The sequence below is a fragment of the Typha angustifolia genome, chromosome 11 (assembly GCF_048772165.1).
Source record: "Typha angustifolia cultivar Huaian chromosome 11, ASM4877216v1, whole genome shotgun sequence".
Taxonomy (NCBI): Eukaryota; Viridiplantae; Streptophyta; class Magnoliopsida; order Poales; family Typhaceae; genus Typha; species Typha angustifolia.
In genome coordinates, this window is record NC_133249.1 from 13,615,403 (window position 1) to 13,635,196 (window position 19,794).

The 19,794-nt window shown below is 34.4% G+C and overlaps 1 protein-coding gene across 2 annotated transcripts; it reads left to right on the forward strand.

The window, feature by feature from the left end:
- The first annotated feature begins 3,628 nt into the window (after positions 1–3,628).
- On the forward strand, positions 3,629–19,779 carry LOC140770207 (mediator of RNA polymerase II transcription subunit 15a). Of its 2 annotated transcripts, none has more exons than XM_073111266.1 (11): positions 3,629–3,911; positions 4,930–5,041; positions 6,077–6,200; positions 8,936–10,303; positions 11,051–11,121; positions 12,258–12,332; positions 12,438–13,805; positions 14,815–15,162; positions 18,786–18,980; positions 19,070–19,158; positions 19,250–19,779. In XM_073111266.1, the coding sequence occupies exons 1-11, from the start codon at positions 3,793–3,795 to the stop codon at positions 19,452–19,454; spliced, it is 4,074 nt and encodes a 1,357-aa protein (XP_072967367.1). In that variant the 5' UTR covers positions 3,629–3,792; the 3' UTR covers positions 19,455–19,779. The 2 variants fall into 2 exon arrangements, with proteins under 2 accessions (XP_072967367.1, XP_072967368.1); XM_073111267.1 differs by having other exon boundaries at positions 8,939–10,303.
- Positions 19,780–19,794: the final 15 nt, after the last annotated feature.

The following is a 19,794-nucleotide window of genomic DNA, read 5'->3' on the forward strand; positions in this document are numbered from 1 at the left end:
AGAAGGGCTGGTATTTATATGTGCAATTAATTGGCAGTGTTTTTTTTTTAAAGGAATTTTTAAATTATACCCTATATTTCATCTAATTTACGTACTCTGTTAATTTAAATAATATTAATAAAGAAATACGTAGTTATAATATAATTACTTAAATTATTTATGACTTATTCAGAAGAATAGTGAGAGTATTTTAATAATTTATTCGATATCAGTTAGTTAAAATAATATCAGCGTGTTAAACGAGAACTATAAAGAAAATTAAGAAGTTTAAATTATAAAATTAACAAAGACGGGTGTGACTTATAAAATAACTTTTGTTTTAAATACCAACGTAAGAAGCGGGAGTGATTAGCTCAACGCTTACGGTCTTTTCGTTAATTGTTTATTAGAGCTAGTGGAGGATTCTTTGTAAACCAATCCACACAAATTTCCTGCAGCTACTGGTAGCTTTGGTCCCAAAATTGGCTGATAAATAAATAAGAGATGATTGACCTTTTCCTCTGGCAGATAATAGTGTGCTAGCTACAGCAAAGGTATTAACTGTAAGTAGCGAATATATATGCTATAAAATTTATATTTTGACATTAAATATTTTAATAAAATAAGTGTGCTCAAAATTTTATGCAAAAAATTGTTGAATGGCATATGAAAATTAGAACGCGGTCATAAATTCATCATCTCTATACGATCATAAGAGATATTAAGATTATGGAGTCGAGTTATTCTGCTTATAGTAGAAAATCATTATTAGGAAATAATTTGATAGGCTGTGAATTATATATTTGGAGATGGATTTGATATGCTATGTTATGTTGTAATTATATGAAAAAAAAACTTTGGAAATATTTCTTTCTTAGTTACTTATTAAAAGCAAACTGTTTAAAATTGATAAAAAAAAATTAATATGTGTATGTCACTTGATTAATTTTAGGTCATTTTAAGTATTATTTTACCTTTATTCTAAACAAATAAAGAGAGTAAAATTGATGGTAGTTTAATCATTAGATGTTTTATATTAACACTGCTAAGTGACTGAAATTTTGCATAGTTTAGTATAATTATCCCTAACAAATATTGTCAAATCCCTAGAGAATAGGAAAAGTATTGCAGCTGTAGGAATTTTGTGCAGTCGGGTCTGGCAGTGGGATATGCTGATCCAACCTTTAAGTTGGTATGCAATAATTAATTAGGCATCTAACAGAGGATTATGCCGTGATTGGCAAGGAGGTTAACTAGACATTTTTATTCTTTTAAATTTCCTCTTCTATTTCCTTATTTAATTTTAATAAAGATTTATGTTACGAACCAGCTTAATTCGATCCGTAATGATTCTGAAACGTAACTTTTAAAAAAATCTATAAATAATCTAACCAACGGATCCTCTGAATACTTAGATTCACGGATACAATCCAGTAATTAGCACTACTAGCTCGTGCCAAAAGCCTCTGATTCAATTTTAGATAAATATTAGTAAAATTTTAATCTTAATATAGGAGCGTCTTTGTCATTATCTGGGGTCAACATTAGTTAAAAATACATCAAGGTTAGAAAGGATGAGCAGCCCTCCAATTAAAAATAATATAATAATTAAAAGAGAGAGAGAGAAGTTAGGCGTACACATCATGTTGCTTGTCAAGTCCTAGTTATAATAGAATTAGTTTTTGTTTTCTTATTGAATCTTAATTTAACGGGTATCCTAGTAGTATTAGGTTTAGTTATTGTTTAATAGTTAAACAATATATATTCAAAGGTCTAAGGTCTTAGAAGCCGAGGAATTCTCTGCAGGATAGAATTCATTTTGGTTCCCTTCATTTATTATGGAGAGGTAAGCGAATAATAATTTAAGAATTTTCTAATCTGTTTATATATACTCTTTTTTTTTCTTTCAGTATTAATTTTTTTTCTCTTTTTTCTTTATTTTTTTTTACAGAATTTAATCTTTATAATTTTGTGAATCCATTGTGAGTATGAGAGTCTTACGTTAGTTTAGAAAATAAATAAAATTTAGAACAATAAAAAATTAATAAAAAAAAAGAGAGAACAAGTACACAAGGCTTCCTAGTTGTAATAGAATTAGTTTTTTTTTTGTCTTATTAAATCTTAATTTAATTGATATCCCAGTAGAGGTAAGTTTAGCTATTGTTTAATTGTTAAACAATGGAAGTAGTCAGGGAATTCTCCTCGATGGAATTGATTTGGTTCCCTTTGTTTATTATGGAAAATTTAAGAGTTTTTAATGTATTTATAATTTTATAATTTATCGCATAGGAGTTGCCTAAATATTTATTTATTTATTTATTTCAGCTTTAATTTTCTGTCTCAAGACGAGAGCAACATTAATTTAAGAATACTCGCGTGCTTTTCTTCCTCAAAATAATATTTTTTTCATGAGAAGAATAAAAAGAACTAATTCGAGAGGGATAAGAAAAAATTATTTATAAAATATAAGAATATTATGAAACCGTTGAATAAGATCATGATATATAACTTTTGTATTCAAAGTTTTCTCAAATTTAGATTCAATCTATAAACACAACAAAGAACTAATTCGAGAGGGATAAGAAATGCCTAATTTGGCTAAGTTATGTTTATCTCTAGTATAAATCATAATTTGAGTCAATTTAGGACTAGCCTCTATATATAATATATAAATATAACACTGATTGAATTAATAATTAAGAAACAATTATTAGCTTAAGGACTATCGCCCTATATCTCTCTCTTTAAGAAACAATTATTAGCCTCTTTTCATTGGTAAGGTTTAGCTTCTAACCTCTTTCTCTATTTAATATTTTCTCTTCCTTGAGGTTTTAACCTCTTTCTCTCTTTAATCTCTTCTCTTCCCTGAGTAGCACATAAAATATTCGACATTCTACGACTATTTGGTTAATATATTAAGATATATCCGACCAAAATTTAAAATCTTAGATATGCTGAAAAGTTCTCTAACAAGACCGTAACATATCTAAATTTTAAGTCAACCCACGGTTAGATTCGACGAAATCGCTCTCAAAAATTTCATCTTTTAATCTATTCATAACCCGATTTGTATCACTCGAAGTCTATCTCCTAGTATTAAATAATATCTACTATAATCATGTGGGGTTAGAATCAGGGCTACTATAGTAGTTAGATTTTTAGGATTCTAAATTTTAGATAGATTTTATCATAGTATATGACCATATTAGATGTTAAACTTAAAAATTGAGACAAAATTGTAAGATATAATTTTAGATAATAAAAATATAATAAATACACTTATACTTTTTTTTATCACACTTTTATCATTTAAAATCCTATTAGTATTATTATTTTAGATACATTATAGGATCTATCTAATCATCTTTAGTTAAAATTATCAATTATACGAAATTAAATACTCTAGTTAAAAATATATGAATGGAGCCAAGGTTAAATGCAACTGACCCGTTTTTCTCTTTGGTCCAAAAGACAAAAAAGTATTTGCCGACCCAAATTGCTTAGCCACAAATTAATAATAATAATAATAATAATAAATAAGTAAATAAATAAATAAATAATAAAGTAACTCACGCGAGGGCCCACCAGGAGCCACTTCCGTCCAACTAGATATATATACTATTTTTATGGACATCGGGCAGGCAGGCAAGGCCAAAGATTGGGTTTTTGAGGCTTTATAACTTGCACCGAAAGCGAATCTTCTTTCGAGCTTTCAACGCCATCTCCTTCTCCTCCTCCGTCTCGCTTTCTCTTCTCCATTTGCTGAGATCTATTAGGATCTAGTAGATTATTCGACGGCTTGGATCGCCCGTGATGGAGGCTAACAGTTGGAGGTCTTCTCAGGGTGATCCGGCCGCCGGCGGCGACCCGAGCGCCGTTGATTGGAGGACGATGCTCCAGCAGGAGGCACGGTTAAGGATTGTCAATAAGATGTGAGAGACTCCCTTCTCTTCGATTCGTTTTGAGGTTTTTCTTGTGGATTGGGCGATTGATTCTTGGAATTTCTTGGACGTGCCGTAGAATTTGGAGCTAAAAGTCGAGATTTCGGTTGAAAACGTGGCCTTTTTTGAGGAATTTGATCGAGCGAGGATAGTGGTTTAAAGATGATGGAATTTGAGATTAATTTGGTTGACTCGTTTGTTTGACAAATTCTTAGAAGTAAAGGGATGCATGGTGGGTTGAGAAAGAAAAGGAAAGGTGATTTAGGATAAATGAAGGATATTCTCTGAAACGATGGTGGTCTTATAGGGCACATAATCTTATAAGCTAGAAGCCCTATAGCTATATTTTTCTTGAATCTTTTATAGGGAAATATTAGGGCACATAATCCTTATCTTCAATGTCTAAGCTGGCTATATTCCGGTGAGACTAGTATGAACCTTTAGTTTTGATCTTTTAGGTTCTTGTATTGTTAGCTAATCTGAAAGATCCAATAACTTGTGCAAAATAGTGAAATGCAGTTGTTCATTGGAAGGACAAAACAATGTGTTCAGTAGGATGATATTACTAGGAGGTTAGTTCCAGTCCGTAGTAAAAGAGATGGTTAAGAAGAAAACGAGGAAGGAAAAGGGACAAGAAGCAGTCAAGTGTCTTGAGCAATTGATTTATTCCGTCATACATCCATCTTTCAGCAGATATGCTCCTTGTTCCATAAGCTAAACAACTCACACAAACTTTCCTAATTGGAGACATTTTGAAGTTGTTAAAATTTATGATCTAATAGTAATAACTCACCTTAAGTTTGTTGTAGACCTAAGGGATGGAGTCAAAAAATAAGTCTTTAGAATTCCCTAGAATTTGAAGTTTGTTACTGTTTAATAATTTTATGAAGTTTCTTTTGTTTTAAGATATTTGTGTATGTGGTTTGCGCAATTTACTAATATTTTTGAGATTGGGTTCCTTCTAATGATATCCTAACTAATTGATCTAAATGTTTACTTATGTCCACAGAATGGAGACTCTAAAGAAGCACTTGCCGATCTCTGTGCCTGAGGGCTTAAATGAACTTCAAAAAATTGCTAACAGATTTGAGGAGAAGATTTATACTGCAGCTACTAGCCAGGTAATATTTGCCAAACTTTGAACTGTTCCTGCCATTTGTTCTTTGGTGTGAAATAATCTAGATGGTATTTACAATTTTTATGGATTTGATTCATTTGAAAGCAAATATAATACATTTTATTAATTTTTATTGGAGTACTGGCTTTCAATTTTGATCGCATGAATGATGGAGTAGCTGTATGGCATAGGTATCTCCTGTTTCTTTTTAGTATTTAAGTGCCATTTGCTGGGTTGGCAGTTGCTATGCCATGTGGCACAGTATTATGAAGGATGCGGTGATGCACAGCATGCCAGCATGGTTTGTTTTGTCTTATGTCACACTAGGTTGCAGCAGAGCTATGCTACCATGCCGCTTGTATAAAATCATTGTGGCTCATGCTACTCAGCTTAGAATCTTTAGTATCTTTCAAGTTTCAGAGCACATTCACAGTCATGTGTTAAAGCAATTTAGAGCATTACATGCATCACTACTATTGGAGTTTTTATATTTAGCAGATCACTTCCAAGGATGGGATTGTTGTTGTACATGTCCTATTCGAAGAACCTGCTTGTGGGTTAAGGATCAGGTTTATCCACCTTGGCCAGGAAAATTTTCAGAGGCTTGTTCTTTGGAGATTGGTGTGGGTCAAAGCAAGCAAGAGGAATCCCTGTCAGGATGTTGTTTTGGACAAAATAGTTTCTCCTAAAAATAGATGTCCATATGCATCTGCATTGAGATAATTGAATTGTTACACAATGTAGCCATGAAGAACTTTTACTACCAAAATCCTCTTGCATATCTGCGAAGTTTAGTAAAACAGTTTTTCTTTAGTCTCTTTATGCTACATCTGAGTCATACATTGGATGGTATTTATGTCACATTCTTTCACTTGAAAAGAAGGAACAAGAGAAACAGAGAAAGAAGAAGAAAAGTACAGTAAGAAAGTTTAAATGCTTTTCATTTGTTCATTCTTTTATTACTTTTTCGCTCTTCTGATTTGCTAGGTTAATCTTTCATTCTTTCTATTAAGCTCTTTTTGTAACTTCCATGTCTCAGTCGGATTATCTGAAGAAAATTTCTCTGAAGATGCTGTCTATGGAGTCGAAGACACAGCCTCCTCCCACTACTAATCCTCCAATGTCTAACAATGCTGTTGTCAATCAAAATCCTGTGAATCAAGGTATTGTACTGTCAATATTTCTTTTGTTGTTTCATTCACATTATACATACTGACAAAACTGTACATGCACTAAGAACTTTGTTAGGGGCATTGGTGCAGGAGCATAAGCGCTGATAATATGTTTCAGATTAGAGGGTCGTAGTTGGTCTTTGGGTGCTTTTATAGAGTCAAGTTTAGTGAGGATCAGGTTTATTTGGGTTATTTTTTTTATTTTCTTTATTTTATCTGTTTTTATGTGTTTTTGTTAATCTTTGTATTAGGATCTGTATTAGGCCAAATTCAAGGCATTTTGGGTCAATAATTTTGACTTGGTTAGGCTTTACTACTACCTATACGATAAGATCTCTTTTGGCCTAATTAAACTACCTATATGGTAAGATCTCTTCTGGCCTAATTAAATTACCTTAGTAAGATCTCTTTTGGCCTAATTAAACTAGGAATTTGATCATGTTTAGGGTTTCTAGTACACCCTTTGAAAAACAGAGTGGAAGTATTTTGTAAAAGTGGTAACGATTTTATTTCAAAGAAATAAAGAGGAGATGTTCTCTTTTTTCTTCCTTTCCGTGAAACACAGATTAATGTGACGCCAAATCCTCTGGGGTGTGAAGTCTCTACTGTAATAATTCCGTATTACCTTTCTTTATTTTGATCTTTTCTCTCCTTTTATTTTTTATATTTGAGAAATTTGAATATGATACCCTACTTTTTAAATATAAATTACGGTTTATACCCTATATTTTTATTATATAAATCGAGTCCTATGATTTAACGAGTATATACAGAAAACACTCTACTGTTAGATCTGTTAACTAAACTTAACTAAAGTTAACTATATTGGAAAGATTACGAATACCTTTAGTTAAGTTATATTTACCTAATCTATATTAAACTTAACCAAACCCAATCTAACCCAATCCAACTCAACCCAACTCAATCCACCACCAACTCAACCTATACACAACTGAAATCAGATTACTAAATCCATCTCAATTAAGAACACAAAAAGTCCTAGGATTTGCTCATTTTAATTTTTATGTGGAGGAGAAGATATGTTTCTTTATAAGAACTAAAAACCCAAGCTCTGCCTAAATAAAAATCTAAGCTATACCCAAATGAAAATACTAAACCCAAGCTATACCTAATGTGCGGAGAAAAAGAGAGGAACAAAAGGAGAAGAACTTCCCTTTTTTTTATCGGATCAAATTTGCGTAAGGAGGAGGAAATAATTATGTTGTGCCCTAAAAGAGAGAAAGAGAGAAAAGGAATAGAGAAGAAGATAGAGAAGGAACTAAGGGTGTTTTAGTCCTTTTAAAGAAATGTATTTAATTTTGACGGAATATTCCTATCTGTCTAAACGATATTAGTTTAATCTAACCTACAGTGTTTTCTGCATATATTCAAAAAATTATAAGGCTTGATTTGTAAATAGTGAAAATATATGATGTAAATTGTAATTTCGTTGAAAAGCAGGTTATCATATGCAAAATTTCCTTTATTTTTTATTCTCTTTTCTCTTTTTTATCAATTTCTTCTCTATTGCTGTATATTTTTCTTTTCACTACAGAAAACGGGAATAAAAGAATAATATTTTATGGATTTAATGCCGGGTACTGTAGCACCATAGGAAACTTATTCTTCGATCACATTTCTGATTTGATAGCTTTTCTCTTGTGTTTCTTTGCCTAATTTTTTTTTTATCTATTTGTTGCTTTTACTACTGAAATCTATTTCTATTCTTATCTTGAATATTTTTCCTTAAATGCATCTCTTTCTCTATATCCAACCTGCATTAGGGAATTTATGTAAATTTCTTTTCATCACTTAAAAGATTTTTCTGAACATCAACTTTTGTTACGAAGGCAAAAGGTAGTGTCTTTATCGTGTACTAGAAGGTTCCAGTTAAGGGAATAACATTACTAGTTTCACAATTTATGATGATGTAACTAAGATAAATCTGTCATGTGTAGATGCTAGATAGTGATGTATACTTTATAATTTTATATTTCATTATACAAGCTTATCTAGGATTGGTTGGGTGTCCCACTTTTCTTAAATTATTGAAATGACTGATTAGATAAATTGGTTTCCGACGAATTTTGAAATGTTGATGTATTTTTTCTTTTTAAATCTAGAATGGATCCTGACTATCGAGGAGAATTATGATTATTATATCGAAATCTCACTTCTTTGCTATGTAGTCATATCATCTAGATATTTTGTGCTTATATGCTCAATATATTCAGATGCATTCTTGATATATTGGTGACTAGAAAATGTGGTATGCAAAGTTTAATCATTTAGACAGGATGTTAAAGCGGGTTGGTGAAATAACTTGAAAGATAGAATGCCAAATGATTGCATTAAACAAAGATAAGTGGTGGCATCTATAGAGAATAATTTAAGTGAGAGTTGATTAATAAGATTATTCATTTTTGTTTGACTGGCACAATGTACCTGTATGAAGGAGTAATTTCATTTAATATGAGGTTTCTTGAGATGAAGCAAAGCAACACTGTCATATGCTGAAATCTTCATTAATAAGAAAATACAATAAAACCCTTGGTTTCATATAACATTTTGACTTAGGTTGAGATGAATGGAGAAAAAATAAATCGATATAGATGAGCACAAGTAGTTGGAACTGAAGACTTTATTATTTTATGTTCATATGTTATTTCTCAAGGTGTAGCATAATTCCTCAAGTGAACAACGTTTTAAATATCTTTTCTAAACAGCAGTTGGGATCCAATCACCAGTCAGTAACCAGCCGCAATCATTGGCAATTCCTTTGATCAATCAACCTTTAGCACGACAATCACTTTTACCACAAAACCTTCAAAACAATACATCATCTGCTGTTCAGGTTACTGCAAATCTTCCTTCTGCATTATCAATTGCTGGTGTCAATCAGTCCAATATATCCAGTGTCGGACAAGCTTCAAACCTGCAGAACATTTCTGGAATGTCGCAGAATTCTATGAGTAATTCTGTAGGTCAACTTGCTCCAACAGATATATATGCCAATGCACAAAGGCAAAGGCAACAACAACAACCGATTATCTCCCACCAGCAACAGCAATCACAAAATCAGTTAATCTATCAGCAGCAGCAGCAACAACTGAAGCATAAATATCAGAATAGCTCGCTAATGCAGCCACATATTCAACAGCAACAGCAGCAGCAACAACAATCTTTGATGCAGCCAACCCAACTGCAATCTTCACAACAGCCGATGATGCAAATGTCATCTGGTCTCCATGGAGGGCAATCCACTATGCAACAGACGCAACCGACAAACATGCAGTCGACTGTACAATCTGGCCTTCAGCCGAATCAACTAAATTCTATTCAGCAACCTGTATCATCATTGCTTCAGCAGCATCCGCAATCTGTTTCCAGACAGCAACAGCAGGCTCAGTCCACTATGCATCAACAAACCCCTCTTCAGCAACAAACTGCTTCAGTTCCTCAGCAATCCAATATTCTAATGCAGCAACAGCAACATCAGTTGATAGGCCAGCAGGCAATCTCAAGTACACAACAAAATGTTTCAGAGATGCAACAGCAGCAGAGGTTGTCAGTTCAGCAGAACAGTCTTTTAAACATGCAACAACCTCAGCAAATTTTAAATCAGCAAACTATTTCTTTACATCAGCAGCAGCAATTAGGTTCCCAAAATACAATGTCGGGTCTGCAGCAACAACAGCAACAACAGCAACAGCAACAGCAACAGCAACAGCAACAGCAACAACAGCAACAACTACTAGGAACTAATATTCAAAACATGCAGCCAAATCAGCGACAAATGCACATGATGCAGCAGACGAAGAATGCAGCACAACAGCAGTCGCAGGCTTCACAGGGATCTTTAGGATTGTTACAACCGCAAGGACAGCAGTCCCAACTTCAATCTGCACAACAACAACTCATGTCTCAGTTTCAGTCTCAGTCTGCTCAAATGCAGCAACAACCGAACTCATTGCCACGAGATATGCAGCAAAGGCTTCAATCTTCAGCTGCTTTGCTTCAGCCACCAAATGCAATGGACCAACAGAAATTATTCATTCAATCGCAGAGAGGACTACAAGAAGTCTCATCTAGTAGTAAGTCAACATGAGTTCTTAGTTTCCTTTTGTCTCATATTTAACTGTTGGATGTACTATTGTGCATTCATGCTTGTTCCTTTTTCAACATTTCTAGATTGCAACATCACAACATATATGTTTGGGAATATTCTCCTGTTGACTCAGCATAACTTAGTTCCTGTAGAAGTTTCCTTAGTCTTAAGTGATCAACTACTACATTTGGAGCACCATCTACTTGAGTAATGATCATCATTTATTCATGATCCTATGTCCTAATTTCCTTGATGGGCCTGAAAAGAAAACCTACATCATGCCAATAACCTGCTAATTTTATGCTAAGCATCTCCTAATATACCAGCTGGATGGAGGAGGCTGTCAATTGGCACTGCAAATTAACTACTCCTAATAACAAGATAGCACTCTTAACTAGCTTCTTTTCCCATTTGACTTCTTTAGGCTTCCTGAAGAAACTATAAGAGTAATAATATTTCATGCAGATTCTGAGCTTGGTAAGCAGAAATTTGCGATGAGTGGTCATCAACTGTGTGTTTTTTTCCTTTCCTTTTTCTATATTTCTGTGAGATGAACACAAGATCCATCATTATGTGATAATTATTTCTAATTTTCTTCCTGCAAGGCTCAAGGTTGATTTAAAGAGACATCTTATTTTGTCTTTGCTTTGGAGTGTTCTTGTCCCACAAGCCTAACACATCCGATTAGTGATTATGTTTTCTCTTCTGAATTCTCTATTTTTCTCTTTTGCAGCATCAATAGACTCAACAGGTCAAACAGGACACACAGGTGCTGTGGATTGGCAAGAGGAGATCTATCAGAAGGTGACACAACTTATCTACCTCATTTTTCATATTTCCGTGCCTTCCAATATATTCTTCATATTTAGATATCCTGAATTTCATTTCTTTTTAAATTTCTTTGGGATGGCAGTCAGAATCTTATTTTCTACACCATCAAAATGATCGACAAGGCGATCCTAATGTTTTGCTTGAGGATATGTTAAATCAATATTCCTTACCTACTATTCCTTTAAGGACTTTTGTAAATAATAGTTACGTAATGGATGAGGAGGCTTAAGCTGCCACTTGGTAAAGTATATCTAATTATATGGCGATTCACAATTTCAGTCATTCTGCTATCAAATTTCTATCAATTTTTAGATTGATGTCATGTTAACCATATAATTTTTTTTCTAGCAGTTTGCTATTGTTTTATAGTGCTTCCGCACGTATCATTTAAAGCTAATGAAGAGACGATGAAAACTGATAATTTGCAACAATAAATTCTCTCTCTCTCTCTGTCTCTGTCTCTGTCTCTCTCTATTTGTATATATGAAATGAAAATTTCAATTAGTTGCACATGTTGTATCTCTCTTAGATTTCTCTAGATTTGAAAGATGAGGAAACAGACTTCCTTTTCTCTCTTAATTTTTGTGTGTAGAGAACAGGTGCAAGCAAGCCAAACAGGTGGTTGAAACTTGAAAGTTGGAACATTGTTAAGACTACATGATTCAGCATTTTCAATTAGCTTAAGCTATTCGATATAATCGATTATTTTCACGGTAGTAGAGTAGGTCCTGTGGTCCAAAAACATCAAGATCAAGGCCATTTATCGTTCGCTATCAAATCTTCTACTCATTTAATTCATAAGTCATCTTTGGCTAACAGTAAGCCTCAAGCTGAGACTTGAGGGTGCTTGGAATATAAAGCATATGGTTCACAGTGTTCTACAGCCTTTTATTTTATAGAAATCAGTTTGACGACATTCTGTGAGGATTGCTTATTTGGATGTGTCTCTGGAATGCAATCACTAAAAAACATAATGACATTTTCACTCTAAACTGTTTCATATAAGTATGTTCTAGGAATTAATTAGGAGCATGCGCTTGCTGAATGTAGTTTGTCATTGCATTTATTTGTGACAATATTCATAAGATGTCTCATTTCGTCCGTAACAGATAAAATCCATGAAGGAGCTGTACTCTGCTGATCTGACTGAACTATACACAAGGATTGCAATGAAGTTGCAGCAGGTTATTTATGTCATGGGAATTTATTTATTTTGGTTGAATCTTCAATTTGTTAGACTTTTATAATGTTTAATTTCTGACGCATCTCTTATATTTATTATTTTTCAGCATGATAGTCTCATACCACCTGCAAAGCCATCCGATCAGTATGAAAAGATGAAAAACTTTAAGTTATTGCTGGACAAAATTATAGCAATTCTACAGCTTAATAAGAACAATATTCAACTTGCTTTGAAGGATAAACTTCCTATTTATGAGAAACAGATAATTAGTATTCTAGCTTCGCATAAAAGGAAAGTTATCCCTCCACAGCAACAGGGACAACAGCAATTTCAGCATCCTAGTGGACATAGTCATTCTCTGCCACAACAACAACCATCTCAGATGCAGAAGCATGACAATCACACAAATCAATTGCAACAAGTAAACTTGCAAGGTACGGCGAGTTCGATGCAGTCAGCTGGTGGACCCAACATGCAACATGTATCTATGCCCTTATCGACAAACTTTGGTGTTCCTACCACGCAACAGAATATCACTAATGCATTACAATCTGGCTCTAATTTGGATTCAATCCAAGCTAGTTCCTTTAGTTCATTTCAACAGGGATCACAGCAGGTCAATGCTAATACTCTTTCACATAGCACTATGAGTACCGCACAACCTAATGTCAATTCTGCACAATCAAACTCAAGCACACTACAGCAACAACATTTGAAGCAACAACACCAAGAACATTTGCAAGCTCAACTGAAGCAACAATTTCAGCAACGTCAGCAGATGCTGATACAACAACAACAACAACAACATCAACAACAAAAGCAACAATTGCTTCAGCAGCAGCTGCCATTGCAGCAACAGTTCCACCAACAACAAAAGCAACAAGCAACACAGATGCCGGTGCACCAAATGCCACAGCTTCATCAGACAAATGAGATTAATGAGTTGAAGGTGAGACAAGGACCTGGCATGAAACCAGGACTTTATCAACAGCACTATTCTGCAGGCCCAAGGAGTAGCTATTATCATCAGCAGTTGAAGCCAGGTGCTCCTTTTCCAATATCTTCACCTCAAAACCTGCAAGCCTCATCTCCTCAAATTTCACATCATTCGTCTCCTCAAATTGATCAGCATAATCTGTTGTCATCTCAACTAAAAGCTGGAACACCTTTGCAGCCAGCTAGCTCACCATTTGCTCCATCACCTTCTACTCCCATAGCTCCATCTCCTATACCAGGGGATTCAGAGAACAAGCTTTCAAATATCTCATCTCTACCTAATGTTGGACAAATTGGACATCAGCAAATACCTCTTGCACCTCCAACTCAGTCACTGGCTGTTGGCACACCGGGTATGTCAGCCTCACCCTTGCTTGCAGAGTTTGCCCGTCCTGATGGAAATCAAGCCAGCATACCAACTCTAGTTCCTAACAAAGCAAGTGCGACAGAAAGGCCTCTAGATCGATTAATTAAAGCGGTCAGTCTTCTTACTGCTTCAATTGCTTTCGAGATTATGTTTACGAATAAACCTGTGGTTATCCTATAAGCTATGTTGCCAAGTGCTCCATTTTATGCTTTTAAACAAGTACAATGCAAATATGTGCTATTTCTTAGCTTGCCATCAGACCATGTTGAGAAATTGAATCTCCTAATTCTCAAAATTGTTAATATTTTTCTATTTTTCTATTGGGTTGACAATGACTTTGCAAGCATTAATGAAGTTGTTTGCTGTTCGCTGTTTTTCTATATTTGATTATTTTTCTATAGGGTTGACGATGTCTCAAAATCGTATCCATTATATTCTTTCAGTTGTTTGCTGTTTCGTGCTAAGCTTTTTAAATAATCAAGTAATGCCATACAACTATTGCATTCTCTTTATAGACCAATCCTGCAAGTTGCTAAAGGCAGTTGGCAGGCTCTTTTGGTATTTTTAAGTTCTGAAACCCAAGGTTTTCCAACTAGGACTAGTCCTATAAGTGCATTGCCACCTAGGAGGCTAGGTCTGCCTACCTATTTTGAATTTTTGATGACATTGCTCTTCCTGACCATTAATTGTTTGAGAAGGCTTGGATGACATTGGGTCAACCTAGTAGTAAAGAAATTACCCCTTGTTGGACAGGTCATATGTTTAAAACTTCAGGCTGATCATTGTTGTACAACTGCAACTTTAGAAAAGACCATTATAATCACTCTCTAGTTTTGTAGATCTATTAGAAATTTAAAACTAGCTTGATATCTAGTCTTTATTGGGTCAGACTAGCATTAAAGATGTTGCTCCTTGTTGGGCAGGTAATAGGTTCAAAATTATTATTTCAGAGCCCAATCTGAATGAAACTGTCCATTAGCATTAATGCACTCTCTAGTTTAGTAGATCTATTAGAACATACTCGATATTTGTTATTTGATGCTCCTTTTCATAGTCTCCATATGGTACGATTGTTTAGATTAGAAGATGTCAAATAGCTAACAATATCGAACTCCTTCAGGTGCAATCAGCGACACCTCAGGCTCTTAGTTCTGCGATTAGCGATATTGGATCTGTTGTGAGTATGATCGACAGGATAGCAGGTTCAGCACCCGGCAATGGTTCTAGGGCTGCTGTTGGTGAGGATCTAGTTGCTATGACAAAGTGCCGTTTGCAAGCCAGAAATTTCATGTCACAGGATGGAAATGCCTCTACAACAAAGAAAATGAAGCGTGACACAAGTGCCATGCCCTTGAATAATGTTTCGTCAGCTGGTAGTGTAAATGATAGCTTCAAGGAGTCTTATAGTCTTGATACATCTGAATTACAGTCAACTGCAACATCTCGTGTTAAGAGGCACAAAATTGAGGTATGACAACTCTATGATTGCTCAGATTATCTGGTAGTAATTCTGAGTTAAAACAAGCTTTTTGTCATTATGAAGAACCTTACATTCATATGTTTTTTAATAAATAATTGCAGATGCTTCACCAATAAGTTTAAGCAGTGATGTAGCATTATACTGTAGTATTATTTCAATCTATCATATCTGGCTTTGTACTTCTTCTAAGAGTATAAGATAATTTAATTTGGATCAAGTTATTATCCCTAAGTAACTTATCTGCATCCCCAACACTCGTTTTTTGTTATCATTCATGTGGGTTTGGTAGGTTTTGAAAATGTCTGATTTTTTTTTTTCTCAAATACTACTGCATGAATCTCCTAAAAGCTAGCAGAGTTTTTTTTTTTTAAGCTAACACTCAGAGCTTGAGTTTCTTTGCATCCCACTATGTAAATATTATTTTAGGGTTAATGTGAAAATATTAAACGTTCATATGCTGGATTACAGTGGGTAATGGAAGTTGTGAAGACTAACCACAGATCATAATTAAACATACTTTTGGCTTCTTCCAAGCACTTAAAGAGTTATCTTTTTATTCATTTAGGGATTAAATGCATACTAACTACATTTCTTATGCTCCTTAATATACTTTTTGGGTTACAGTATTGTTACTTTTTAAGTTACAGAAAGATATTTGGGAATTATATGAGTTATGATGTATGCAATTAGCGCAATTTGCATGAAAAGCGCACCTGGTTTTTGTTTGTCACTTGAGCCTTCTTTGGATTTCCCTTTGTTTCTTCTAAGTTTGCCTTCTGTCACTTGATGTTTTATTAAATTCCAATGGGACACTGTAGGAATAGAGAGAAGTGTTACTATACTCTTCTTCTATTTCTTCTTCTATTTCTTCTGTTCTATTCAAGCCTCTCATATACTGGCTTGAAATAATCCATTTATGCTTCTTTTGAATATTCATGTGTTAAATTTTCATGAGTACAAGTGGGAATGGGAGGAAATATTATTGTACTATTCTTCTGCATCTTTTATCTCACTCTATCTTTTCTTCTTCTTCTTCTTCTACCTGAAACAATTCTATATAAGTCTCTCATACAAAGAAAATGCTATTGTATTCATTGTGTTCAATACATCTCTCCCTAAGATTATGCATCTTAGACATTTTATATATCTCTACAATCTACTCTTCTACTTTTTTAATTCTTCATTTTATTGCTACCGTCCGACCTTTGTAAACAGACAAGACTCTAAATCATAATTTATAAAAAGAAATTCCTCTGAATTGGAAAAGATTATACTATTCCAAGTCACGTTTCTAGAATCATTTTTTTTCTACTTTAAGAATATTTATCTTTCTAATCTTATCCTTACTATTTTTGCCAAATATTTAGGCATAGAAGTAAATTCACACTAGATATTTGTGGTTATAAAACAACTTTGAAGCTTGAATAAGTAGTATCTTTCTCACCTCTCATTTTTTAAACTGTAATTCACAGTTTATTTTTATGTAATTCAGAGTTATATTTACACAATTCATAGTATATTTACGTGATTCACTATTATTTTTATAATTCATTCTTCATTTTATTGTTAATGTTTATATGCAATTATAAGTATTTCCATACGTAATTTAAGTATGAAATTTGTAATTTAAGTAATGAAATGTATTTTAATTGAACTAATATTCATATGTTCAATTTGTATTAAAAGTATATAATACATAATTTATGTACATAGGATGTAATTTAAGTACGAAATAAGTGTAGGAAGGTGAGTGATTTTTTTATTATAAATATAGACAGCATGGTTACACAATCACAAATCACTCTTGTCAACACATTCCCATGTTAGCAAGAATTTCTAACTGAACACATTATAGCAGTCCCGTAGTGTGATCATGATAATAGAGCACAAAAAATGATCCATTATAATAAAAATGATCCATTTTTATTATAATTTATGTACATCGGACATAATTTAAGTACGAAATAAGTGTAGGAATTTATTATAAATATAGAGAGGCATGGTTACACAAAATCACAAATCACTCTTGTTAACACATTCCCATGTTAGCAAGAATCTCTAACTGAACACATTATAGCAGTCCTGTAGTGTGATCATGATAATAGAGCACAAAAAATGATCCATTGTGATCGACTCCAGATGCATTTTATGTAAAGGATAAATATAAGTTTTCCTCCTGGTTAATAGATGGATAGTTCATAGGGAAAATGGACTTTGCAGTTAATTCTTATGGTCATACCTTTAGCCTTTAGGCCTTTGTGACTGTCGTCAATGTTCATATTACATATATTTTACTTTGTATGTTTGATGTCCTACAAATCTATGGAACATTATTATTAACAATATACACACAGAATTAGTAAATTACGTCATATAATTGCCTCCGGATTTATCATATGCCCAAGGATGTGGCTGATCCAGACGAGGGATTCCCGTGATCACATGGGACATGGTTCTAATCATTGTACATGATCGGTACATTAATATATTGCAAATTTGTTTTTTGAGTCCCCCAGCAGAATGGAACATGAGCAATGAGAATGATTAGTAGACGTCAACTCTTGCATCATCACCTCCCTCACTCCCACTTGAAGTTCTGAGGCTTTCTCAAGGAGAATCCACATTCAGGTGGAACTCCAGAATGTGACTCATTGATCAGTTGCCTGTTTTTCTCTCCCCTTGTTTCTCTTTGTTCTATGATATTGGTGCGAAGACCATAATCTGGCACTGTGAACAATGTCCTGACCACAATCTTGGAAACCCTGGTAGGCATAAACAGACTCATGCATACCATTTTGCTTTGCCTCCACCTCAACCCCTACCTCCAAACAAAAGTTAATACTGCCCATCATCATTGGAGCTATCATCACCATCATCACTATCATCTGTCTGTAGATTGAGGGAGGTATGTGGCTGAAGAGATGGGGGCATCAGTATTGTCCCTGGAGGTACAATCTAAGTAGTAGTATCCAAGGGATTATGGTGCAAGTAGCATGCTCTATATTGATATTGTCATGCTCGTTATTCTTGCCTTTTTCAATGATAGTTATAAAGAAAAGAACTGTTTAGAAATGACAGCTCTTATGAAAATGAGCTAAAATTATTTTGTATCACTGGCAAGGTTTGTTACAGACTCAAGAGGCTTCTAATCTTAGATCGTTTCCCTTTTGGAATTAAAGAAATAAAAATACCAGAATGTTTTATGAAAACGCTGATGAATAGTGTGCTACAAAAAGCTCAAAATTGTCATCTTCTGTTCTATTTGATATCCTGAAAATAGATTGAACCTTGTTCTCAGCTAGAAACATGTACAGCAAGGAGAAGTTTTCTGTTCTCATGACATTATAAAGTACCTGTGCGCAAAAAGGATGGTATGCGGCCCTTACATATGAGTCATAGGTTAATAGAGATAGGGATGCTTACATCTCACTGTGCCCTAGACCCAGTAGTGGCTTGATTCCCATCAACGAGGATGCAGCGTATAATACTGCTTAAGAACAGATTATGCTTCATCTTGTTTTTATTGTCAGACCTTATGACTAGAATGTCACTAGATGCTGCTGCTTACTGCCTTGAGGTCATAAATGTCAAATTTGTACATCTAACTGCAGGTGAACCATGCCTTAGTTGAAGAGATTCGGGATATAAATCAGCAATTAATTGATACAGTTGTTAACATTAGTGAAGAAGACAGTGATTCAGTTGCTGCTGTATCTGAAGGTGGGGAAGGGACAGTCATTAAATGTTCATTCACTGCAGTTTCTCTCAGTCCAAGCTTAAAATCTCAATTCTCATCAGCACACATGGTAAGCTTCACATGCCTTGTCCTGTTTACTCTTATCTTTCCATTTGTCTTTTCTTAACCCTCATGCTACCTGTACATGTGTGCATGCAGAGCCCTATTTTGCCTTTGAGGTTGCTTGTTCCTGCTAACTACCCTAAATGTTCCCCTGTTCTCTTGGACAAGCTTCCAGATGAGCAAAGGTCAGAGGAGACAGTTGAATTGGATGGTTTGTTAGTCTTTTTTATTTATCCTGGGAGGCTAAACTGACTCAGAGTATGTTTTAACTTTCAGTGGACAATCTGATGACCTATCAACCAAAGCAAAGTCAAGGTTCAGCATATCCCTCCGAGGCCTATCACAGCCCATGTCACTCGGAGAGATGGCAAAGACATGGGATGCTTGTGCTCGCAAGGTCATTGCAGAATATGCTCAGCAGACTGGAGGAGGTAGCTTCAGCTCAAGATATGGTGCTTGGGAAAATTGTGTGGGTGCTTAATTATATGCCTTATTTAATGATGTAAATTTTTTTGGGGCTACTCATCTGGCCATTATACCCGTAGCAGTGTTAATGGAAGAAGGTGCTACACGTTGCAGTTTTTCATCCTTTCCAAAGGAAGATTGGCTTCATGGCCCTGGACTTCCAGGGATTGAACCAAACTGCAGTTACTAGCAAATCTTGGTGATACAATGATGGTGTATATCTTTTCTCAAAAAATGATGGGTAATGTATTATTTAGGGGACAACGCTAGTAATATATGTGAGACATTTGTTTTGGATGTTGATACACTATCCTTAGGATACGGATATCCCATCATTACTACTGCCACTGTTCCAT

Excerpts from the sequence above, each read along its gene's own strand:
- LOC140770207 (XM_073111266.1), top strand. The coding sequence starts at position 3,793 with ATGGAGGCTAACAGTTGGAGGTCTTCTCAGGGTGATCCGGCCGCCGGC. Across the intron at positions 13,806-14,814 it reads TAGATCGATTAATTAAAGCG|GTGCAATCAGCGACACCTCA; the intron begins GTCAGTCTTCTT and ends GAACTCCTTCAG. Across the intron at positions 19,159-19,249 it reads AAGCTTCCAGATGAGCAAAG|TGGACAATCTGATGACCTAT; the intron begins GTCAGAGGAGAC and ends TTTAACTTTCAG.